Genomic DNA, 26,195 nt, shown 5'->3' with positions numbered 1-26,195 from the left:
AGTAAGCCTTTGTTAAAATCAACGTTATTTTAGTACACTTGTATAATAACCCTTTGACTCATTTTTCTTTACCCCCAATAGAGTATCTTAAGAAAAAAAAAAAAAAACCATCTTTTTATTATGGTAATTTTCGAACAGATGCAAAAGTAAAATAGTAGAAGAAATCCCTATATGCAGGTCACCCAACCTCAGCAGTTCCCAATATGTGGCCAGTCTCCTTTCATCTACACCTTGCTCCTGCAGGATAAAGTCTCAGTAAACTGTCTTCAATAGCCAGGGCTTAGTGAGTTACAAGCAACTTGGTTCTTGGATAAGTCTAAGTTCCAAAGAGATGATTTCTGCCAACATCTTTCCTTTGAGAAAATATTTCAATGCATGATTGATAAAGCCTACTTTAATAAGAGGGAAAGGGTGTTTTTAATCTCATTAGAAAAAAAGAACATTCACACCCTTCTTGAACTTTGGAGTTTCTTCCCTGTAACAACCTTTGGTAAACAGAGATGAGGGAAAGTGATAAGAGTGAGTCGCCTTTAGCCCTGGCGCTTCCAGAGAAGTCTCTGGATAGGCTCAAGAGCAGGGAGATATTTCTTACTCTCCCTCAGGATAGAGGGGCCGTTCATGTAATTTATAGTTTTTAAGAGGATGGAATCGTGCAGGCTTCACTCTAATCTTAGCAATGGCAGCTTTGACACTGGGACAAATTTCAATTTTCCATAACAAGAATAGTCATAAGAAGGAAAGCCTTCTCCAGGTATAGTGTCCTAAATGAAATGTTATCCACATTAAATCCAGAATTGTTATATTTACTAATATGCAGCAGACTCCGGTTTACCAAAACAGAAAGTTCCCCCAAAACGAGAGTTTGCCAACTTGAATAAACTTTGAAGAATGTAGAAGAAATAATTAAATTCCTACTTAAGTATTTTACTACTTGTATATGTTAATTTAAAATCATAGATATAATTTTAATTTAGAAACATTTCCCCTTTCTACTCATATATCAGGAAACAATTTTATTCCTAGTTTTTCATGCGTCTATGGCATCATTGCTTCTGATATTACCAGAATCACTTTTTGATTCACCGACAGTTTTCTAGAGAATATCATCTTTGCCTCCAACTAAGTGAAATATATATAGTACCTTTGTCACCAAAAATTTCATCCTGATTACCAGCAATTTTAGGCAAAGCCACAAAGTCTTTTTATATATCAATTGGACAATTGTTGTCTTAATTAATCCCCTAGGTATACATACATAAGCTTCACAGCCTATCCATTTTATTGCCTTTTAAAGTGACTTTGAAAAGGCTTGTTTACTAAAGAGGTGTTAATTTTACCTCCTCTTTGAAACCAAGGTGACATTGATTGAAATTGTTTCACACTTATATGTCATCCCCAAATAGGTGTTTGTTGTTCAAAATGAAGTAACTTAATGAGCCTTCTGCAACAGAAAAGAGCAGATCTGGGGGGAAATCTCACCTTGTATTCAAACTGATACTTAACTCAGAGGATGATCCTATAACTTCTGTAACTTTGCTGTCCCTCAAGGCCACCCGCATTCAGACCTTTCCCTGAACTGGTTTTAAACGTCAGTCCTTCCGCGTGTCTCTGTCTCTGCAGATCAGATCTCATCCCCAGTTTGGCGATCTCTGCCAGAGGACCACGGCTGCTTCCTGCTGCCCCAGCTGGACGCTGGGGAACTACATCGCAATTCTCAACAACAGATCATCCTGCCAGAAAATCGTGGAGCGCGATGTCTCTCATACCTTGAAGCTACTTCGGACCTGCGCCAAGCACTACCAGAACGGCACCCTGGAGCCAGACTGCTGGGACATGGCAGCCCGGAGGAAGGACCAGCTCAAGTGCACCAACGTGCCGCGGAAATGTACCAAGTACAACGCCGTGTACCAGATCCTCCACTACTTGGTGGACAAAGACTTTATGGCCCCAAGGACAGCCGACTACACGCCCGCGTTAAAGTACAGCATGCTCTTCTCGCCCACAGAGAAAGGGGAGAGCATGATGAACATCTACCTAGACAACTTCGAAAACTGGAACGCTTCCGACGGCGTCACCACCATCACCGGGATTGAGTTTGGGATCAAACACAGCCTGTTTCAGGATTATCTTCTGATGGATACCGTGTATCCTGCCATCGCCATCGTGATCGTCCTTTTAGTCATGTGTGTCTACACCAAGTCCATGTTCATCACTCTGATGACCATGTTCGCCATCATCAGCTCCCTGATTGTGTCCTATTTCCTCTACCGCGTGGTCTTTAACTTTGAGTTCTTCCCTTTTATGAACCTCACCGCACTCATTATTCTGGTGGGCATCGGCGCGGATGATGCGTTTGTCCTCTGCGACGTCTGGAACTACACCAAATTTGACAAGCCCCACGCGGAAACCTCGGAGACAGTGAGCATCACGCTGCAGCACGCCGCCCTCTCCATGTTCGTCACCAGTTTTACCACGGCGGCTGCCTTTTACGCCAACTACGTGAGCAATATCACGGCCATCAGATGCTTCGGGGTGTACGCGGGGACGGCTATCCTGGTGAATTACGTGTTGATGGTCACGTGGCTTCCGGCGGTGGTTGTCCTGCACGAGCGGTATCTTCTCAACATCTTCAGCTGCTTCAAGAAGCCCCAGCAGCAAATATACGATAACAAAAGCTGCTGGACGGTGGCCTGCCAGAAGTGCCACAAAGTCCTTTTTGCCATTTCGGAAGCGTCTCGAATTTTTTTCGAAAAGGTGTTGCCGTGCGTCGTCATTAAGTTTCGCTACCTGTGGCTGGTCTGGTTCCTGGCCTTAACTGTGGGCGGGGCCTACATCGTCTGCATAAACCCAAAGATGAAGCTGCCCTCCTTGGAGCTGTCCGAGTTCCAGGTGTTCAGGTCGTCCCACCCTTTCGAACGTTACGACGCCGAGTACAAAAAGCTTTTCATGTTCGAGCGCGTCCACCACGGAGAGGAGCTGCACATGCCCATCACGGTGATCTGGGGGGTGTCCCCCGAAGACAACGGCAACCCCCTAAACCCTAAGAGCAAAGGGAGGCTGACCTTAGACGGCGGCTTTAACATCGCCAGCCCTGCTTCCCAGGTCTGGATTTTGCACTTCTGTCAAAAACTGAGAAATCAGACATTCTTTCACCAGACCGACGAACAGGACTTCACCAGCTGCTTCATTGAGACCTTCAAGCAGTGGATGGAAAACCAGGACTGCGATGAGCCTGCCCTGTACCCATGCTGCAGCCACTGGAGCTTCCCCTATAAGCAGGAGATTTTCGAACTGTGCATCAAGAGAGCCATCATGGAGCTGGAGAGGAGCACAGGCTACCATTTGGACAGCAAAACCCCAGGGCCGAGGTTTGACATCAATGATACCATCAGGGCAGTCGTGCTGGAGTTCCAGAGCACCTACCTCTTCACACTGGCTTATGAAAAGATGCATCAGTTTTATAAAGAGGTGGACTCATGGATTTCCAACGAGCTGAGTTCCGCACCCGAGGGCCTCAGCCACGGCTGGTTTGTCAGCAATCTGGAGTTCTACGACCTCCAGGACAGCCTCTCTGACGGCACCCTCATCGCCATGGGGCTCTCGGTGGCCGTGGCCTTCAGCGTGATGCTTCTGACCACTTGGAACATCATCATCAGCCTTTACGCCATCATGTCGATCGCCGGAACTATATTTGTCACTGTTGGCTCTCTCGTCCTGCTAGGCTGGGAGCTAAACGTTTTGGAGTCCGTCACCATTTCAGTTGCGGTCGGCCTGTCTGTAGACTTCGCCGTCCACTATGGGGTGGCTTACCGCTTGGCCCCGGATGCCGACCGAGAAGGGAAGGTGATCTTCTCTCTGAGTCGCATGGGCTCTGCCATCGCCATGGCCGCGCTGACCACCTTCGTGGCGGGGGCCATGATGATGCCGTCCACGGTTCTGGCATACACCCAGCTGGGCACCTTCATGATGCTCATCATGTGTGTCAGCTGGGCTTTCGCCACCTTCTTTTTCCAATGCATGTGCCGGTGCCTTGGGCCGCAGGGTACCTGTGGTCAGATTCCTTTACCTAAAAAGCTCCAGTGCAGTGCCTTCTCCCATGCCTTGTCCACAAGTCCCGGTGACAAGGGACAAAGCAAGACACATACCGTGAATGCTTATCATTTAGATCCCAGGAGCCAAAAAGCTGAAATGGAGCACGAGTTTTACGAATTAGAACCTCTGGCAGCCCACAGCTGCACGGCCTCTGAGAAGACCACTTATGAAGAGACCCACATCTGCTCTGAATTTTTCAACAGCCAGGCAAAGAATTTAGGGATGCCGGTACATGCAGCTTACAACAGCGAACTCCACAAAAGCACCAAAAATGAAACTAGCTCTGCCTTGTTGCAGCCGTCTCTTGAACCGCACACCCTGTGTCACTTCTTCTCTCTGAATCAGAGATGTAGCTGCCCAAACGCCTACAAACACTTGAAATACGGGCCACCCTCTTGCCAGCAGATGGGTGACTGCTTGTGCCACCAGTGCACTCCAACTGCCAGCAGCTTTGTGCACGTCCAGAATGGCCTGGCCCCTCTGAAGGCTGCACACCCAGCCCCCGAGGGCTTCATACATCCGATCCCACACATCCACCACTGTCCCTGCCTACAGGGCAGAGTGAAACCGCCTGGAATGCAGAATTCTCTGCCCAGGAGTTTTTTCCTCCACTCGGTGCAGCACATTCAGGCCCAAGAGAAAATTGGTAAGACCAGCGGACACAGTCTTCAGAGCCTAGAAGAGCATCTTCCAAAGACGGCAGAGCCATCATCCTTGGTCTGCAGAAGCGCTGGAGCTTTACACAAAGCTTGCTGTGATCCTGAGATGCACCAAAGGGGACTCCGTAAAAACAGAGACATCGGGAACGTGGAGGGCAGTGGAGGGGCTGCAAACAAGGACTCCGGTTCAGGGAGTCAGACCGACAAGGCAGAAAGACAGGGGGAGCCGAGCTTGTCGCAGTCTGACGTCACTGTGAACTCAGAACACTTAAATCAGAATGAACCCAAATGTATATTTAACCATTTAATGGGGGAGGCTGATTATAGATCCTGCCCAAATAATCCACCAAGTTGTGGCAGAATGGTGAGAGTTAAGTGCAATTCTGTGGACTGTCAAATACCAAACATTGAAGCCAACGTGCCTGCTGTATTAACACACTCGGAACTTTCTGGCGAAAGTTTGTTAATAAAAACACTTTAATAAATATAGTATTAAACCAGTGCCTCAGTTGTTCCTTTGAAATGGAAGTAAAATCCAGAAGTTTAGAAAGGGAGTCCAAAAATACAGGAACAAGCATGTTTCACTTTGTCAAAAACCATGAAATATTTTTAGATTGCATATGAACAATCAACCAGCTCATCTCATGAGTGTTGGCCATTTTGGATTTGATATTTTCAAAAAGTACAGTTGTCTTTTTACATTTAAACCCAGCTTGAAAAGTTATTGTCTCTCTTTCTCTCTCTCTCCCCTCTCATAGCAGGGAGTCAGAGATTTAAAGTTTGAATTGTCTAGAACTTTCATTTCTCCCTGGCAGTTGTATTTACCTGATTCTCTTATTCAGGTGCCTTTGGTTGTCAGTAATTAAGACTTTTGATGGCTCAAAACAAATACTGATTTTAAGAGAGCTACTTCAGTTGGGCTCCAGGAACTAAACAACATTAAAATTTCTACTGTGGGTGAGGCTTCATTCAGAAATGAATCACCAAGCATTTAAATAGTGATTCCATCTGTCTGCACGGGTAGACTTTACATGAAGCCAATGACCCATTTATATCCAATTTGGTGTCTTCTGTTCACGGTAGCCAAAGTGCACAGTTGTTCCACGGTTACATCTATTCACCCAGGAGTCATGGGCATCATGTGTGTCAGGTGACGGTGATGTTAGTGCCACAGAAGGAAGAGCACAGATGCAAAGAAGTGATCACCTAAAACAATGCTACACTTCTTAAGATTTGTTGCATCGTGACCAAGACAGCCCCAAGTCAGATAAGCCCCAGCCGCTTGAAGCAGTCAGAGTAGAAGAACTTGTTCTGTGCAGGTTTGTTTCCATCTCTGCCCCTCAGGGGACGTGTTCAGATGGCTGCTTTCTCCTGGGTTCAAGTGTCTCAGGATGTGCATGCATGATTTTCTTGTGCAGCTAACACCTGTAAATGCCAAGCCTGCAGGCAGCATCTTAAATGACACTCGTATATCTTGCGTTAGATCAAGCTCCAGTCTTGGAGCTGTTGGAGCACGCTATCTGGGTACTTCTTCAGATGACATAGCCTCCTTACAGGGTGTCATCTGACTGTGTGCATTCCTGCCCCAGAGAGGGAGAGTTCCACTGCCTTCTGCTTCCTTCTCGGTTCTGTCTCCAGTTTGGTCCTCTGAAGAAAACTGGAGGGGATATTTCTAAATATTCTTTCCAAAAGTTATATTATTTTCTAAGAATGGTTTTCCAGCTTAGGTCTACGTATTACTCAGGACCTTACAAAAAGCTGTCAAGACTTGGAAGGGTCTTCGACTCCAGCCCACCTCCACCAAACCACATTTCTGTTAAGTAGCTTTCCAGCTTTTGCTTGAATACTTCAGTGACAAGAAACTTACTACCTGACTACTTTGGGTGAACCCAACACTGTTGTCCTGTAGTTTTTCCACACTGCTTAGTCCTCATTCTGTTCTCTAAAGTGAAAACACACATCTCTCAGATTTCTGCCAGATGGCAGAAAGAGGTTTGAAACAGTAATCGTGTCCTAAAGAGGTTTGAAAACAGTAATCGTGTCCTCCCACTAACATCCCAAGTTCACTCAACTGTTCTTCTCATGACCAGGTTTTAAGCAATTCAAACACTGATTGAGCAATTATGGTCTCTGGATAAGTAAGGTTGTCAAATTCCCTCCCCAAGTGCGATACCCAAAACAGACTTCAATACAGCACAGGACGGAGGACCAGCCCTAGGGAGACAGGATGGTACTTCTGGTATTTTACTCAGAGATGGAAAAACCTTTTGGCTAAAGCCTTAACAGCTGCCTCTCATGCAGCTTCGAGGAAACTCAACCCACTAGGTCTCTCCCACATGTACATACTGCTGCTAAGCTGCCTTTTTGGACCAGTTTCTTCTTAACCCTGACGTTTGGGATCATATGTGCATCCCTAGCACACTTAATTCTGTTAGAAAAATCCAAGAGAAGGGAACACTTGAAAAAGGATTCACAATCCCCAACACTAGATCACTAGATTCTTTATTTTTCTTCTTTTCTTTTGAAACGTAAATATAAACTTGACCAGTGAAGAATATAGCGATCCAAAGGCACTTTTTTTTTTCCTGAGCATAGACACAGATTGAATTAAAGGGCGACAGGAGAAGCAAACTTCTTTACAGAGAGTCCAACCTGAAAAACTTTCAGGTGAGCTGTCATTTCATTTAGAAAATAAAAACTGGAGTGAAAGGGACTTAGGAGGAGGAGAGGAGAAGTCCTTTGTCTTCTCTGTTGGGCCTCAGTCTGGCGCTGCTCTTGATCTGCTCTGTACCTGCTCTGGTTCCAAGAGGCCAGGTGGGCCTGTCTTCCCTCCCACCCCCACCCCCTCTGCTTAATTACACTCTTGAATGTGGCTAGGACCTTTCTACGCTGATTTCATCTACAGACTTTGGACTTTGAATTGACCGTATTTTTCATGCAGGAATTTTCTAAAGAATTTGTTAGTGGGGACTAGAAAGCTTTTTTAAAAAAATTATTCCTTATAGCTGGCAGCAAAGAATTACTATTTCTTGCTCCATTTCACAGAGACATTTCATCCACTGTCCTATTCTAGAGAGACTGCAAAGTGGAGAAGAAGCTAAATTGTACGTAGGGGAAAACAGTCCTTTCTCTGTGAAATATTTGTAATTTGGAAGGTATTTGCTTATCAAAAGGATGTTCTTACTCTGTTACTGCAACAGAACACACCTTTGAGGTTTGATTCCTTGTTACCAAATTTGTTCCTAACTTCTTCCTTGCAAGGTCAGTTTTTAAATCCCTACTTGATTGAAAAGTGGAAGAAGCCAAGAGCACAGTTTTTCATGGAGAAGAGCTGTATTGTTTGAAATAAACTACACAGCCTTATCTGTGTATATTCATTTCTTGTGTATAATTGCTATAAAATGCACATCGTCCTAAACCAGTGTTCTTTAAAGTTTTGCTAAGCTGTTATTATGTTACATTTCATTATGATAATCTATGCCCCAGCCTTAATCATTCCCAATTTTAAAAAAACTTTTGCAACGGGTGATTTGAAGAATAGTTTTACAAATGTGGTTTTAGAGGAGATTAGGAAATGTTCCTTGTTCACATTGTTTCACATGGAAACCATCCTTCCGCCAGCAGTTAGGACAGATTCTGAAGGAAATATGAGGAAACAATGACTTTGAGAACAGCTGTGTCTTTTCTCTATAATGAGGAGAGTCATTTTAGAAGAAAAAGTTAAGCCTATGGTAAAAAAAAAAAAAAAAAATCCAAAGACTCCATTGGAATTTCTTCATAAGATTCAGACATAGCCATGAAAGTAGAAATCTTTTAAATCATGGGATAGTTTTTTTAATGCAGAAAGAACTATCATGTTCAAATACTGTTTATACCCTAGTGGATCTTTCCAAAATGTTTGCTGGCATTTAGTTTGTTTATCACCAGGTATTATATTAATCTACAATGTTTTTCTGTAAAACAGCCACTTTCGTTAACGCTTGATTTTGTACACTAAGAGGTTTCCTATCTTTGCATTAAATACATAGAAGGGAAAAAAAAGACAAGTAATGAATATCCATGGTTGATTAGTGCACTCTTGTTCCTTTTGTTCTTAACAATGTTTTAACTGCCCTAAATTTGGATTTTTCGTTGGAAAAAAAAAAGAAAGGTGTCATTTCTCTTTTCATCAGCTTTAGAAACCACAGCATGCACACTTAAAAACAACTCATTAAGTAACCAAGATCAACACAGTTTCTTTCAACTCCCCTAATCTATCAGTTGGAACGTGAACTTGACAACACAAGTGCCAACTGCCAACTAGGACATGGTTTCCTAACTCAGCAGAGCCTGATGGATGTTTGTTGCCCATAAGACTGACTTCCTGAGATTTGGGGCATGAAAGTGCTATATTAAGTTAGGGGTGGGGACAGGAAAGAAAGCAATGATGTTCTGAGTTCAGAAGTCACAGTATAAGAAATGGCTCTTCCAAGCCTAGACGTTCCTCGAGGATTTTCTTTTAGGGAACCCTGGGAACCATATCTTTTTAACTTGAGTAAGAAGATGAGTCAGTGGCCCAACTTGTTGATAGGAACACTGTATAGCACATGCCATCTTCTTAAGGGATTTAAGCTAACATTTGAAATGCTGGTCAACACTGCCACCGTTCTCGCCTGACACCTAAAATTGGATATATTTCATGATTTTGTGCTTATTATGAATGATTATGTGGTATCCCCGATCCCATGACTATCACGGTGAAACTGGTGTTACACTCGATATCCTCAAATCAACTGGAAGAGCTATACTGTGACATTTACGCTTCTCATCATATTTATTCCACGTAACTTTCTGTAATGTAATCTACACCTTCCTAAAAAGTGAAGGGTAGTTTCTTTGCAGCAAGAGATATTTTTCTTTGGAACCGGGTAAGGTTTTTATAAAAGCTGGTTTTAATTTTCGACAAAGTAACAATCAGGGTAAAATTTGTTCAACCTGTATCCACTAGTTAGCCGTTTTTGATCAATGAATGGACTTGAGCTTTCCACTGTGTAAAGGGGAAAGGATTTGCTACATAAATCAGTAATCTGAACAAGATTGCAAAGAGCCTGTTCAGCCTGCTTAAGAAAACAAACCTCTAGAGTTTAAAAACTGCTGTAGTGTTACTGCCTTTGCAATATCACATGATCATCTACAAATATCATTGATTAAAAAAAAACAAGGTCCAGTAGGAGTATCTCTAGGCAAAACTTTACCAGATGTTTTCAATACTAGTTGAGACTATCAAATAGCATCTATTTTTAAATAGTGTTAAATGTGATCTTAGTTGGATGCTCCGCACTCCAATGAGATCCATTGTTCTACTTTGGGAAGCTCTCTGGTCTGTGCAGTGACCTAGTTCTCTGCATTCTGGCAGCAAGCAAGTGCTTAATTCAATGTAGCCTTAAAGGATGGGATGTGTAAAGCCACAAGCTTTGTCCTCCCTCCGGCACAATTTCCTTTCCTGCAGAGATGTGAGGAAAGGCTTTGAGAAACACGCAAATCTCTGGCAACGTCCTCACTCAGATTGAAGTTCACTGATGTTTGTTCTTTTCTGCAGTTTGATCCCTTTACCTTTGGTTTTCTGAAGAGTGTATGTGTTATTAGCTGCATATATCAGGTGGGATAGATAGACACTGAATAATCTTGAATTGTTGAATAATCCTTTCACAGATCCCAACCTGAATTTCTTTGCCCTACCCTGAAAAGGACCCTAGGCTGTGATTGGCAGGTATGGTAAATGTCCTCCAGTGAATGACTTCCCTGCCAATCATGACAAATTATATAGCACTTTGGTAAATATCTACACGCTACCATCAGAGTAAGCAGAGGTTAGAAAAGCCCATTTTGAAACAAAATTCAATCCTTCCTCTAAATCACTATGATTCAGAAAACTAATTTAGGCACAAATCCTGCCTTGGGAACAAAAACTGTGATTTTTTTTCATTTGTCGGTTGTTTCTTTAAAACTACACTGGGCTGGGAGAACTCATCTTGAGCCCCTTCAGAGATGGAGGGAAGGTTTTATATTCTGTGTTTTGATGTCATATTTGCATCTTGGGGAAATCAGACTAATCAATCTTTTTAAGTAGTTTGGGCCATTCTGAAAGGAACTACAGGTAACCTCGCTCGAAATACACAGTTCCATTCGAGTAAGGGAGTCTCTCTGACACCACGGTTCGCCATCAGCACCCATCACTTGCTGTTATAATTGTCTGATATCTGTCTCTCTCACTAGACTAAGCTCTTGAGATCAGGCATTCTTCAGCACCTTGCTGTGCTGAAGTAACAAAACTTTACCCAAAGTCCATTGCATTCAGGGCACAGCGGAGGGCCTCTAATGATATAGAACCTCTGCTTTCAAGAAAGCTACAATCCTTAAAAAGCAAAATTGATGCCCCCCAAGAAAAAGGAATTTGCAAAGCAAGTAATTGCACAAGTAAGACTTTTTTTTTAGCAGGAGATATGAAAAATGTTGAAACTAGGATTCAAATAGTCTCAAGCATTTTAGAATCATCCTGGTATGAAGCAGCAAGGCTTTAAAACATATCAAGGGATTTGGAGTTTCAAAACCAAAGGCTTAGGCTGAAGAACAAGACCAGCCACTTTCTAATATCTCAACTTCCCCATCTATAAAGCTGATAATACCTACCTCACAGGGTTGCAAGGATGAAATAAGAGGAGACCTGGAAAAGGTACCACCTGTAGACATCACTGTCCCAGGTGTTGTTATGCCCATCATGTCATTCTGGTCTCATTGGAGCACAACCTGCAAAGACTGAGCGCCATCCTTGGTGAGCTGATTCTGTGTCACACAGATGCCATCTATATACCTGCCTGCACTGCAACTATTGTGTATATTGTAGAGTATATAAATGTGTGTACATACATGTTTTCAGTGTATATATTTGGGCAAATTCTTCAATATAATAAAAACTTTATCTCACTCCACTCTGTCTCACTATGACCATCACTGTATTTACTTATGTTCCAAAAGTTGTATCAATGTTTTCATCCACTATATTCTTAGGATACCACAGAGACATTTTCTACCTCAACTTTATAACCTATATTGTTTAAAGTTATCTTTTATATTATGGTTGCAGAGTATTCGTTTATAGTTTGTAACTTACCTTTGCATGATCCTCATTTAAATTAATTCAACTTACACTGTGAGATGTCTGCTAAGTTTTGAATGAATGAATGAATAAGTAAACTGATGAAAGGATGGATGGATGGATGGATGGTCGGTTGGATGCATGGGTTACCCAATCCAAACTCATATTGCCTGCCACTTCACAGGCCAGTAAATTGAGAGATGAGTTGTTGGGGCAAGGAATAGTTACTTTAGTCAGAAAATCATATCCAAGATGATGGTGGACTAGTGTACCAAAGAACCACTTACCCAAATTAGAATTCAGGCTTCTCTTATACTTAAGGGGGGGGGGGAGGGGCGGAGGTGCTTAGTTGTTACAAACTTCTTGGTGCAATAATCCTTTGTTCTTACATCTGTCCACTTAGGTCAGGACATGATGTTCCTGTAAACCTCTAACAAGACAAATGTTTTTCTCTTTTCTGCAACTTTTTCTCTCTATATGAATGGAAAATGTTATACCTTTAAAGGTCAGAGCCTTGAGAATGGGCTCTCCTGTATATTTCAGGCTACAGGCAACATTCTTAACTTGCAGCAAAAGCAATAGAATACAAAGTTTAAAGTAAAAGAAACAGATTCAATATGAAGTCAGTTTTGACTTCCCTATTACAGATGGGTGGTTGAAATAGTCTAGGCAGATATTTTTTCCCTATTTAAAGATGAACTCGAGGTTAAGGGACTTAACTTCATCATTCAACTGACAAATGTCAAGCTAGGAGTCCAGGGTTTTTTCCAGGAGATCAACCTACTATGATTAAGTCATTTTTTCAAATAGCTAATCATCCCTTGGTATTATGTTGATTTCAACAGTCTGTATGACCAGTCTTATCATGCAATTATTCATTAGCCTGTTAATCTTTATTTAGTTCTTATTCAAGGTAGTTTTTTATTTACTATCTATACATGTAAATACTGCCACATAAAATTTATTTCATATTTATTTTGAGGAATTGAAAAACAAAACTCAAGATCCATTTTCTGCAATGAACTGAACCGAAGATGAAAACTTCCAAAAATGGACAAACACTATTCAGATTTTTCAGAAGACACATTTTATTTTAAAATCTCCAAACATGGAATTTTTAGTAACACAGATTGACTTTTCCTTGATTTGCCTGCCATCCATTGTGCAATAGATTCACTCACTGATGCAACAGATCTTGCTGAGATCCTGCATTGAGCCAGCTACTGTCTCAGGATCCGTGCCTGCAGACACAAGGTCCCTGCCTTCCAAGAGCCCAGAGGAGTAAACAAATCTTTACAAAAGACAAGTGGCTGCCTGGAGGAAAAGAAATTTTACAACACCTGTAACAGACAGAGGATGACTATCTCTATCATACAAATCGAAAAGGACCCCCTAGTTGAAAAATGGGCAAATGATATAAATAAACACTTTACAGAGGAGGAATATAAATGGACAATCTGCTCACTAGATGATTTACCATGTTAACATATCAGGTTGGCCAGAATTTTAAAGATGGATGGTCCAGTGTTGGAGAGAATGTGGGGAAAGAGACATTGTTCTGATGAGTGAAAAATCCACACAGTATTTTGAAAGAGCAGATTCTGACAGTGATTGTGAATATTTATAGTCTGTGATACAAGAGTCCCATTCTAGGAATCTTTTCTCCAGAAAAGACAGCATGAACATGTATTCAGATGTTTGTGACAAGAAACTGAAACAAACTTAATGTCCACCAATAGATCCCTGGTTAAACAAAACTATGGAATTCTTTGTATTGCCCTTAAAAAAATGATGCTGATACTTATAAGCTAACTATGTTATATTGTTAAGCGGGGAAAAAAAAAAGAGTTGCAAATAAAGTATTTAGAATGATATACACAGATCTTTTAGCAGAGGCTTCCTTTGGGGAGTAGAGTCTAATGTGGGACTAATTATTAACAAAGGAGTAATTTCATGTTATTTATATACTTTTTTCAATATGCTTATAATATAGGTGATTTTAACTTTGTTTTAAATATTTTTAAAATAAGAAAATTGGGAAATTCCCTGGTGGTCCAGTGGTTAGTACCTCACGTGTTCACTGCAGTGGTGTGGGTTCAACTAAGATCTCATAAGCTGCAGGGCAAAAAAGAAGAAGAAGAAAAGAAAATCGTTGTGTCCAGATGGCACAGTTCAGCATAAGTGCTGTTATCAAGGTGTGTACAAAATGTCTTGGGAAATAGAAGAAAGGAAAGGAGAAAGGAATCTTGAAGGTTTACTCTCTATGTAGCCCCTTTACATTCATTATCTATTTAATCCCTCAATAACCATTTATTTTTTATACTGATGTATTTAATTTATTTTTTTGGCTGCGTTGAGTCTTAGCTGCAGCACTCGGGCTCTATGTTGCAGCGCTCGGGCTTCTCTCTAGTTGTGGTGTGAGGGTTTTTCTCTTCTCTAGTTGTGGTGCGCAGGCTCTAGGGTGCACAGGCTCTTTCGCTGAGGCAGGTTAGCTCAGTAATTGTGGCACGCAAGCTTAGTTACCCCGTGGCATGTGGGATCTTAGTTCCCCAACCAGAGGTTTAACCCATGTCCCCTGCATTGGAAGGTGGATACTTCATCACTGGACCAGCAGGGAAGTCCCCCTCAATAACATTTTGAAGTCAGCAATATTATCCCTATTTTATAGATGTGCAAATTGAGAAGAAAAATCAGGACACTTTTGTAAGGTCACACAGCTACATAGCAGCAGAACTAGAATTTTAAACCAGGTCTGTCTAGCAGGCTCCCAGACCCACACAGGAACGCTTGGTCCAGATATTGTGGGTGGTGACCAGAGGAGACAGCTACAGCCTAGGTGGAAGAAACTGCACAGACAAGAGCTGATTTAAAAGAATGTAGTCTGATTAAGGGACCATCTCTAACAACTGAGGATGGTTGTTAAAATTTCTCACACGTGATACAGGAATACTATTAACGAGTGGCAGAATCTACAAGTCACAACAAAATCAAAATCTTTTTTTCAATGGACTTCCTCATTTCCTTGAAAATTAAAGTCTGAACAAGGGGCCTCTAAATGAAGGCAGAACAAGAAAATGCAAATCTGCATCTAGACTTCCTGTCTCTCCCAGTGATTAGTAAAAAGGGGAATTCTGCATGTGTAGTGGACTTCGGCCATTCATTGGTACCCCAGATTTTAACAGCATTTCTATATTTTGAAAGCTTCCCCCATGTTGTGGGTCTAGCTTCCTATTATAGCATCCAAAACACTGATTCCCAGCCTCCCATGCCACGAGGCTGCAGAGACGTGACAGGTTCTACCAATCCAATGTAACCACATCAGATTTAGGGTTGAAAGTGATGCCACAAGCAGGGATCAGGACATTTATTTGCAAATGCAGGTGCTTCTGGGTTGGTAGATGACAGTAGCTTCCTTACCAGGACCATTCTTCAGTGAGCGCCCAGGAGTTGTTCCTGGGAGCTTGGAACAAGTACCTCCAGCCCTTGCAACATTTCAGTGAGTTCTCTAATATCCCTCAGTAAATCCCCACCTGCTGAAAATCAGCTAGAATAGATTCTGTGGTCTGCAATTCAGAACCAACCCTGATCGACATAACATGGGAACTCTAAGGGGAGAGGAAAAGGTTTCTTACAATCTCATCAGTCTCACCTTCATATAAGGAAACAGCAAGAAGTGAAATAAACATAAGGTGTACTAGTCTCTCTGCCAACACCTGTCTTCATGTCCCTGAGGTCAGTGAGTTCCAATCATGTTCAGGATTTACGCTGGTGTTTTTTAAGTTCTACCCAGAAGCCATTGAGTCTTTTATATATTTACAAGTATTCTAAATATTCTAGTAATAATGTCTGGACCTCATAGAGCTCTGAAACATTCACTCCCTCAGCAAATGCTAACAGTGGAAACAACTCCACCCAAATGCATAACTGCTGGGATGAAGGCAGGGCTGTGCCTAATTCCCCCAGCAACTTCCCTGTGAGACTTGCTCACCTGAAAAAGAAGAATGTGAGCAGAGGAGAAGGGAGGCAGAGGGATGAGAGACACCATTAAAGTCCTTTGATTTCCTTTGGAGAAGATGATCTGTTAGTGCTAGGAGCTGGGGGAAAACATCACGGAGCTCGTCCTGCTGGAGCTCACAATGCCTGCTGGGCTTGTCCTGGGCTCTTCTTCCTCCACATTAATAACAGGAGGTGCATTCAGAGGCCTGACATACAAAGAAGATTCATTGCAGGTTTCTGTGCCCTAGGGGAGTTGTGTCTTAAGGAAAAAACCCTGAGATAGATTCCCCTCTGCCGAGGACAATTTAGAAGAGCTGAGCCTGTCTGCTGGGCCTGGAGGGGGGATTAACCCACAGAGGCCACGTGAGGCCAGTCTTGTGAGTAAATGATGCTCTAGATCTCAGTCCTCTTTGGAGTTAGAGGCAGAATTATTTTTCTTTACACAATGAGCAAAATTTTGTTAAAACAAAAATAAAGACTAAGAGACCAACAATTGAATGTTGAGTGGGACAGTTTTACTGTCCAGTAGGGAACCCAACTCATTAGTTGAGGCTCTGGAGGACAAGGTAAGAGGACAAGAAATGGGGTAGATCTTTTAGGCCAACAGCGTGTGACCTATCTCTGTGCCACGTTCGGAAAGCAAAGACTGGCATCACTGGCTTGCCTAAGGGGCAGCACTGGGCTGGCCGGAGGAGGCAGAGCCTTCAGTGTCCACCTGGAGTCATGGGTGGGGGGGATCTGTCTCTGTTGCATCTGGGAGGCGCCAGGCCGGCAGGCCATCTGGTGTTGCCCGAGTCTGCCTGGTGTTGTTACTGAGTCCAAGCTAATATTGCTCACTGTACCATAAGCCTAAAAATCAAGAGAGAAGTTGTTGGGGCAAGGAATAGTGACTTCTTTCAGAAAGCCATCAGACCAAGAAGATGGTGGACTAGTGTCCCAAAGAACTATCTTACCCAAGTTAGAGTTCAGGCTTCTTTTATACTAAAAGGGGATGGAGTGTGGTTGGTTGTTGCAAACTTCTTGGTGCAGGAATCCTTTGTTCTTGCGGCTGTCCACTTAGATCTGGTCACAATGTTCCTATAAACCTGCAACAAGACAGTTATTCTCTTTTCTGCAGCTTATTATCTCTATGGGAATGGAAAAGTGTTATACCTTTAAAGGTCAGAGCCTTGACAATGGGCTATCATGTATATTTCAGGCTATAGGCAACATTCTTTTACAAAAGGTGCAGAGGCAGCATGACTAGGCACAGTCAACAGAGCACAAGGGTCAGAGCTAATGGAATAGATCCAATATCGAGTCAGGTTTGGTCTTCTCTGCTACGGTGTCCGCAGGCTGGGTGGCCAGCAGTGTTGGTTGGCTTCTTATCCGGGCTGCCGTCAAGTGCAGAGGTGATGGGATGGGGAGAAGGGGCCTGTCTTCTGCGGAAAGTTAAGTGGTTTACTGTGTGTTCAATCTCACAGGGTGCCCAGGGCCAGCCCAGCCTCGGCCCTTTCTCGCCACCACCCTGCTTTCTGGTACGTCCCTCGGACCCCTGTCCCCTGCTTTCTCATGCTGAAGGCCCTGTGGCACCCACCGCACCCCCTGAGAAAAACCCGCCGGGAGGTGGCTGCCTGGAGTCGGGCAGGAAACACGCAGGGCGTGGGCAGAGAATGGGCGGCTCTTCCTTATCTGTGGTCCGGAGCAGGTTGAGAGGAGTAAACAGGAGGCCGCCCCGGCCCTGGAAATTCCTGAGCACGGTATTTCTTTTTAACTGGAAGGAAGGGATATCCTGACATTGATCCGCAAGATGGGCCCTGCTAGGCATCTTTTCCAGACCCCCAAGAGGAAGGGCTGGGACGCAGGCTTTGTCCTGTGACCCGAAGGCCAGGATGCTCCCAGGCCAGGCTTGGAGGAGCAGAGCCCCAGCCACGGGAATGACAGGCCGCCCCCTCCCCCACCACCAGTGACACCTGAAGCCCATCGCTTTGCCTACCTGGGTCTGGACAGTGAGCGGGAACACGGCTGCTTGCCTTCTCAGGCTGTGTGTGACCTCGGCCTCAGGTGGACCTCCTCTAGGACCCCCATAGGCTCGTTCCCCTGTCATTCAGAAGCAACAGCTTGACTGTGAGGGCAGGAATGGGGCCACCTGTTCCAAGGCACTTGGTCTCTCGACACTGGTCCCTGTTCTGCAGAGACCCTGGAGCACAGGGCCTAAAGGGACATAGTGGCCACTTGGTGACCAGGAACTGCAGGTCTGGGTTGGAGCCTGGGTGGAGCTGGGGAACACCAGTTGGGAGTCGGCCCACATCACCAGTCCCTTTTAGACACACGCAGACCCCCGCCAAATCTGCAAAAGGACCCTCTGAGGACACCCAGAGGACCGCCTGGCACTGGACCCCAAGACCTCTACTGTGTCTGGGCAACAGGGCAGAGCTGGAAATGGACAGCGAGGCCTGATAGCCACCAGCCCCAGGTGCCTATTGGGCACTTAAAGCATACCTCATGGGACTTCCCTGGTGGCGCAGTGGTTAAGAATCCGCCTGCCAATACAGGGGACACGGGTTCGAGCCCTAGTCCAGGAAGATCCCACATGCCGCGGAGCAACTAAGCCCGTGCATCACAACTACTGAGCCTGTGCTCTAGAGCCCGCAAGCCACCACAACTGAGCCCACTGCAACTACTGAAGCCTGGGCGCCTAGAGCCCACGTTCCACAAGAGAAGCCACCACAAGGAGAAACCTGTGCACCACAACAAAGAGTAGCCCCCGCTCGCCACCAACTAGGGAAAGCCCATGTGCAGCAATGAAGACCCAACACAGCCAAAAATAAATCAATAAATAAATCTTTAACAAAAAACGTGGCTCAGCTAATTGAGGAACTGAATTTTGAATTTTAATTTATTTCCTCTTAAATGGCTGTGCATGGCTAGCAGCTGCCTCAGTGGACTGTCCAGCCCAGGCCTCGATGTTTCAAAAATTTTCATAAACATGAGCACCCAAGCAGCTCGGTGAAAAGCAGACTCTCAAATGCTGGGTTTCTGCAGGTTGGGAGAGAGGCCCTGAGGGGGTGGTGATGAGCCGTCCGACGGACTCGGGCCACCGTCCATCTGCCCCTCTCCTTCCTTCCTTTCTCCCCAGGCCCCGGCCTTCTCTGTCGCTGTCTTCTTTCTCCTTCCCCTCCATCACTTAATTTCCATTCTTCTCTGCAAATCTAACCGAACAGGCCAATGAGTGCTGAACGGCTGTGGTGCACGCTTGATGGTGGAGGGCTGGGGTGGGGAGGTCCGACTGTGGCCTCTCCGCCTTGGGTGGTGGAGTCAGACAGACCTGTGACCATGGGCATAGTGATTCTCTGAGCCTCGGTTTCCTCATCTGAAAAGGAGGGTAGTAACATTTAGTCCGAGACATCTGCAAGGGTTCAGTGACACATGGTGGAATCCAATAACGGCAGGTTCCTATTTGCTTCCCACAATCCCCTGCTCCCTTCTGGTCCCTTCCCATGCACTAGCACCCCTGCAAATTAAGCATCTCCCCACACACCTCTCGTTAGATTACAGAACCACCACTCAGCATCCTCTTTTAGTCCATTATGAACACTGTCTCTACTTGCCCCTCAGTATCTTTGAATTCTGAACTTTCGAGGTTTTCATAAGAAAGGGCTTAGCAGGTAAACTGAGGGTTTGCACCGGGAAAAGTCCTGACTTGGGTTTTCTCCAGGAGGCTGGAGAGCATGCCCTCACCACGGTAGATCGAGGGAGTCTGAAATACCCCCGAAGGCCTTGGAGAGGCCCCAGGCATTCGACAAGGGTATCTGGATGAGGTCGGGGTGACAAGCGTCCTCAAAATCCAGCAGCAACTGTCTGGAGCCCCAGGACCTCAGAAATGGCCGCAGTGTCTCAGCAGTTTGTGGGGTTAGTCTGGGTCCTGTCGTGAAGTCTGACAACCATCTGTGCCCTGCTCTGGGGCCCCCAGATCCCTGCTTCCCAAGTGAGACAGAATCACTTTGCAGTGAGGAGAAGACTCTTTAATCCCAGCGCCGCCCCCTCCCCAGGGTCACTGTGGAGGCTGGTTGTTTCTGTCTGCCAAGAGCTTCTCAATAAATTATAGGCTTCTCAGCTTTCTCAGAGTGATCTTATTACCCCTGGTGTGTTTCAGGTTCAAATAATGCAGTCCACCTTCCTGGAAACTGGATATTGGCCTAGTCCAGGGCCAAAGCACAATTGTTCCCTGATGTGGTGAAGGAGCGGGACCGGGAGGCGGCAGGCGGCCTCACCGCTCACGAGTTCCTCTGATCCCTCTGATCACTGGGGAGGTGCTGAGGTCAGGGGGCCAAAGGAAGCCTCGGATTCCTGAGGGAGGAGGCAGCCTGCAGACCTCATGGGAGCCAGACGCCTCCCTGGAGCTGGGACCAAAGTCAGGTCAGCCTGTGATCCTTGCGCTCCTCTCGGCTCCCAGCACCTACGTGGAGAGGGATGAGAGGTCGCCCGCCAACCGAGGAAGCCTGGGCATCGTGGAGCCGCCTGGGCATCGTGGAGCCGCCAGGCCGCTGGCTCAGGGCTGTCAAGCTGCTCCCCAGGCCTGGGCTGCTCCCCACACCTGACCTCAGGGAATGACATGCCTGCACAGACCAGAAGTTCCATCGATTTCAAATGCAGTGGGGATGGGCTTCCTAGGTGGCACAGTGGTTAAGAATCCACCTGCCAATGCGGGGGACTCAGGTTCGATCCCTGCTCCAGGAAGATCCCACGTGCCGCGGAGCAACGAAGCCCGTGCGCCACAACGACTGAGCCTGCACTTTAGAGCCCATGAGCCACAACGACTGAGCCTGCAGTTTAGAGCCCGTGAGCCACAACGACTGAGCCCATGCGCTGCGGCTACTGACGCCCACGCGCCTAGAGCCCGTGCTCCGCAACAGGGGACGCCACGGCCATGAGGAGCCCGCGCACCACAACAAAGAGTAGCTCCCACTCACCGCAACTAGAGAAAGCCCGCGTGCACCAACGAAGACCCAACACAGACAATAAAAATAAATAAAATAAAATTTATTTAAAAAAAAATTTCAGCGGGGAGATTTCTGTGAGAGGGCTGGGGGGGGGGGGTGGCTCACAGAGCCCTCAGGCAGGCTTCGCCGGGGGCAGGCAACCAGACGACTGCTCTCCCCCAGGCTCCATCTTTACCTCCGTCTGTGGGGCGACACGATCGTCCGTCTCTGTGTCGGCCTCTCTCCATCTCTCCTCTTTCTCGGTGTGAATCCTCTTCCTCTGCCCTTTGCACAGGCCGAGCAGGGATGCTCCAAAACGGGGCCTTCTGCCCTGAGTCCACAGCTCTAGCCACTCCCTCCCCTGGGCTCCCAGAGTCCCAGGGTCAAACTGCACACCTGACAGCCTGGTGGGCCAGCCCGGCCTCCAGGGCAGGTGGGCCCTCGTGTTCAAGCAGCACCACGGAGGGGAGCAGGGTCACCAGGACGTGGCGCTGGCCTCTGCCCGGGCAGCGTGGGGGAGCGCAGCAGGGGAAGGAGGGCTGTGGCGGCGACACCGAAAGGGGTCTATTACCAGAAGCTTCCAACGTCCTTTCAGCTCTAAAATCACAGAGCGCTTACCTGCATCTACCTGCCAGCACACCGGCTGGGCCCTGACGGGGGCTGAGCAGGTGGGTGGTCCCGCCTGGCCTCTCTTTATGGGCAGCAGGAAGCGCCCTGCCCTGGCCTGTTGCTCCCTTACTCCCCCAGCCCCTGCTCAAGGACTGAATGCCACCACAGGTCACCGGCCTCCAGCACTCCCAGCACTGGGTTCTGACCTGGGGCCAGCAGGCATGTCCCCAAGCACTTCCTCCTAGAGGGTCATCCGGGCTGGTTCAGGGACCAGGCCATCTGTGTGCTTGCGAATCCGCCTGAAACTGCCTTGGTTGTCGCCTCTCCAAAATCCAGCCCCAGCAGCTGAGCTGCCTCCAGGGGATTCCCTGGCCTGTCACCTGGCCTGGCCGGGGTCTGTCTCAGAACGCACACTTGCTGGGGCTGGCCGTCTCCTCAGGGTCCCCGCTTCCCAGGGAGGCGGCTGCCCGGTCCATCCCCCGCTGCGTGGTTGGCATCCCAGAGGCTTCAGGAAATTCACAAGGGTTGGAAGGCAGAACTGGGGGCCCCCAGGGGCAGGAGGAGGCATGCATGTTTCCAAGCTCCCTGGGCAGGATGGAGAACCCACTCTCAGGCAGGTGCTTCTCAAATGTTACCGTGCGCGTACCCTGGGGATCTTGTTAAAAGGAAGATTCTGAATCAGTAAGAAGGAAATGGGGCCTGAGATTCTACACTTCAAACAGGTGCCAAGGGGGTGCTGCTCCTGCCCGGTCCTCAGGCTCCAAGGGGAAAGAGAGGGACAGCAACAGGGGGCCCACCCAGGGCCTCGGTGGCAGCTAGGCAACAGAGACCGGGATGGGGTCCCCAAAGTGTACCCCAGCCCGGGGTGTCCTTCCTCTCCTGCTGCAGGGATGGGGCCACAGCCCTGCAGCATCTCACCGCTGCATCCCCGGAGCAGGGGCTTCTTGCTGTGACAGGCTGGGATTGCGGCTTGACACAAAAAACAGCTGGAGCCTAAGGCGTTCACACTTGCTCAGATTTCACACTCTTATGATTTAGGATTCGCAGGAAGGAGAGGCGGCTCAGATGCTGCCGTCATTAGAGGCTTATCTCCCCCAGGGCCAGCCCTCAGCCCTGCCCTTTCCTCCTTCCGGCTCCTCTCCTCTCTCCCATCTGTGCTGGGCCCACCCTTCCTTAGAAAGACCCAGGCTGCCGCAGCTGGTGTGGGTTCCAGCTGTAGGACGTGCCTTTCTGAGTCTCGTATCCTCGAAGCTCTGGGCCCCACGTGGCCAGCGGTTCAGGCGGCGAGGTGGGCTCTGGGCTGTCCACGGAGAGGATATTGGGTGCTGCCAACATTCAAGAGGCACACGGGTCTGTCTGGGGTGGAAGCACATGCAGGACTATGGATTTGGGCACTTTGAAATGCATTCTGTTCAGTGAATCGCTTGATGCCTGCGCGCACGCAGTGATTGAACACTACCTTGTGCTACAAGTGGGGGAGCGCAGTGGTGAGCGAGGCTGTGACCTTGCCGGCAATCCGAGTGTGAGAGGGTTGGCGCTGTACACACGGCAGTTCCCCCAAATTGCACGTATGATCTAGTGCCTTGTTATTCAAAGTGCACCTGAGGACCTGGCAGGAGCAGCACCCCTTTGGTGCCTGTTTGAAGTGTAGAATCTCAGGTCCCATTTCCTCCTTATTGATTCAGAATCTTCCTTTTAACTAGATCCCCACAGGATTCTCACACACCCTGTAACATTTGAGAAGTACCTGCCTGATTCGTGGGTTCTCCATCTTGCCCGGGAGCTTGGAAACATACACGTGCCCGGCTCTTCCCCCATAGATTCTGACCGAATTGGTCAACATGAAGCCCTGGCATCAGGGTGTTTAAAAGATCCTGGGGAGATTCTAACATGAAGCCAAGGCAAGAACCACTGGTCTAGAGGAAAATCCTTCTGGAGGAGATGACATTCATGCTGGATGACTCATTTGTACCTTTTCTTACTCCTTCGTTTGAACAGTACCATTGATTCAGCAGCGAGAGGGTGGAGGGAGATCAGAACACTCCAATCCTTCACACTCACGCGTGGAACACAAGCATCACCAGAAACGACTAGAGAACAGAAGCAGGGGACAGATTTTAGGGCACAACGCATAGAAAGGTTAAAGCCCCCAAAGCAATGCAGTGAGCCTCATGAGTGGGGGTGGTCAGGAGGGAGGTCAGGGCGCGCTGTGTCTCAAGGCCAGGGTCATGGGCACAGAGGGAGTTGGGGCAGCATGGGCACGGTCATGGGTTTGGGATCTGGGAGGCTGGGGCAGGGGCAGGCAACGGGATCCACTTATTCGAGCCTGTGGTAGATGGGAAATGGCACCAGAGCGGAACTGGCCAGTGGGAAAGGTCTCCAGACTTGGCCTGAGCTACATGGAGCAGGGCGGTCGTGGGTTGGGAGCCATGGGCTCACTTCTCTGGCAGAGGGGGTCAGGAAGTTTCCCTTCCACATCCAAGATGTTCTGCCTCCTTGGCGACGAGCAGCAGAGAAGGGCTCAGAATCCCCTCAGACTGATCAGCCTGCTCTTGACACTCAGCATCCCTGAGTGTCCGGTGCGTCCTCAGGCCGTGATGTGGGCGGTGAGGCCTCACGTGGCTGACGTGGCCACTCCAGGGCACTGCCTTTCTTTGCTTCTTCCTGCAGAGCCCCTCGTGCTCAGGTCACAGAGAATCCGCCACTGACTCCAGGGCCCAGACCAAGCCTGTCACGAACAGTTGTTGGAAAAATTCAAGTGGCCCACGGAGTCTGATCACTTTCTTTCCTGTAACTTCCTTGGATTTTTCTTCCTCCCTGGGGACGGGAGGAAGGTTGTGTTTTTAAACCTCATATCCTGGTGGCCCTTCCTTCCTGGAAGGAAATGATCTCACCCTATTGTGGAAAGTGAAAGTCAAGCTCTGCCCTGGGGCTGGGGCAGGGGGGTGGAGGGGTGTGGAGAGAGGGAGCTGGTGGCCAGGGAGCAGGGCGCCCAGGGACAAACACATTCTTGTGCCTTGTAGACCCAAGCCACATCGTCCACCATGTCAGCCTGCCCGAGACTTCCAAGCGGGCACCCGGCTCTCCCAGGTGGAGTCCTGGGCTGAGCACACCCAGGCCCCTTGCAGACTTTCCAGGACTCAAGTTCACGGCACTAAATTGCTGGTCTGTTCTATGTTCCTCTGAGGGACTTCAGATGGCTGGGAAGACTTTCTTCCCCATTTCGAAAGAACATAATAACTAAGCATTTTGAGGGGAGGTTGCTTGTCTAAGTTCAAATTGGCTGCTCTATCGGGAAATGACCTCAGCTACTGCCAAGAAGAGCCACCGGCAGGGCTGGTGGGCACAGAGGTCATGTTCCACAGAAACAGGAATGAAAGCACCGTGGACCCGCCGGGGCAGGCGCACAGCCCCTTCTCAGCACTGTTGCAAATACCACATCTAGTCCTGGGGCAAACAGATGCAAGGGCGACTGGAACCTCACCTCCGCTACCCCTTAGGAGCCCCAGGCGTGGGAGCAGGCAGGCTGGCCTGACCCTTCACCTCCAGGGCCAGCCCTCCCCGCAAAAGGCAGAGCCAGGACCCCAAAAGGACACCCCATTGAGAGGCGTTCGCCATCACAACTATTTCTCCTCATTCTCCCTAAGCTTCTAGGTGGTGGAATTGCCTTCCCTGAGGCCTCGGGCTGGGAGAGACACAGTCCGGTCGGCTGTGACCCAAGCAGGCTCCATCCATGAGCCCAGGGCTGGCTTTCCCAGCCTGCTAGGAGCTCCCGTGCGTCTGGGATTCCCTGGTGACCAGACCAACACTTGGGTCAGGAGAGATGGGGTGTGAGGGTGTAGGGCAGCACCTGCCATGTGGACCGCATGAAAGATACACCCACACCTCCCGGGGTCTCCCGGGCAATCACGATGGCTCTGGGCTGCCTCCCCACACCAGCCGGCTCCAGAGCAAGGTCTGGTCACCCTCCGTCCCCGAGGCCAGGCTCCAGGGCTGCTTACCCAGCAAAGTACCGTATAGAGCGGTACTCGCTTGATGCCTCCGCTGCCCGTCAACTCCTCGAGAGAAGGGACAGTGCTGGTGGGTCTCAGACACCTCGCTCATCACACGTGACCGCTAACGAGCCAACAACCCACACGACGGTAGCGACTGTTTGTCCGTTGTCTCTGTGCACGTGGCACTTTATAGTCATTGCTTCTAATTATTCAACTAGGCAACAGAATCTCCATCTCCAGATGAGGAAATCAGGGCTCCGAGAGGTTAAACCACTTCCTTAAAGACAGAAACAACCAGAGCCAGCGCTGGGTTTTGCACCTGGATTTGTGTGCACGGCTCATAGGGTTCCCCCCCCCCCCGCCTCCCACATTGAAGCCTGCAGGTGCTCCTCTCCCCACCCCCGCCCTCCTGCCCTCCCCATCTTACTCCTGTTTTCCTTGCTCACTCGTCTCTGGAAAGAGCACCGTGACAAGCTGCCTAGGAAGGTCCACTGGTAGACAGACATCATCCAGCCTCTGTCACCAAGCACCTGGCTGAGTGGGGCAGAGGGGCTGAGGTCCTGATTAGTAAATACAAGCAAATACACATATGCTGAGCCATATGTGGACCAAAAAAAAAAAAAAAATCTGCTGTTTATTTGATATTCAAATTTGACTGGGAGTCCTGCCTTTTACTTGGCCCCTCTGGCCCTGCCTCCCCTTCCCCTCCCCCTGGCCCCAGAAGTCCAGTGGGGAGGTGAACCTCAGG

General features: G+C 47.7%; 1 protein-coding gene across 6 annotated transcripts in view; it reads left to right on the top strand.

The window, feature by feature from the left end:
* DISP1 (dispatched RND transporter family member 1) overlaps positions 1-5,246 on the top strand; it is a 206,517-nt gene extending 201,271 nt beyond the window's left edge. For all 6 annotated transcript variants that reach the window (XM_057727291.1, XM_057727292.1, XM_057727293.1 and 3 more), the window contains one exon: positions 1,621-5,246. In XM_057727291.1, the coding sequence (XP_057583274.1) occupies positions 1,621-5,232 (3,612 nt within the window). In that variant the 3' untranslated portion in view covers positions 5,233-5,246. The remainder of the gene's footprint in view (positions 1-1,620) is intronic.
* The last annotated feature ends 20,949 nt before the right edge of the window (positions 5,247-26,195 follow it).

Source organism: Hippopotamus amphibius, chromosome 3, assembly GCF_030028045.1.
Source record: "Hippopotamus amphibius kiboko isolate mHipAmp2 chromosome 3, mHipAmp2.hap2, whole genome shotgun sequence".
Lineage (NCBI taxonomy): Eukaryota > Metazoa > Chordata > Mammalia > Artiodactyla > Hippopotamidae > Hippopotamus > Hippopotamus amphibius.
This window is presented reverse-complemented; position numbering and strand designations above follow the sequence as displayed.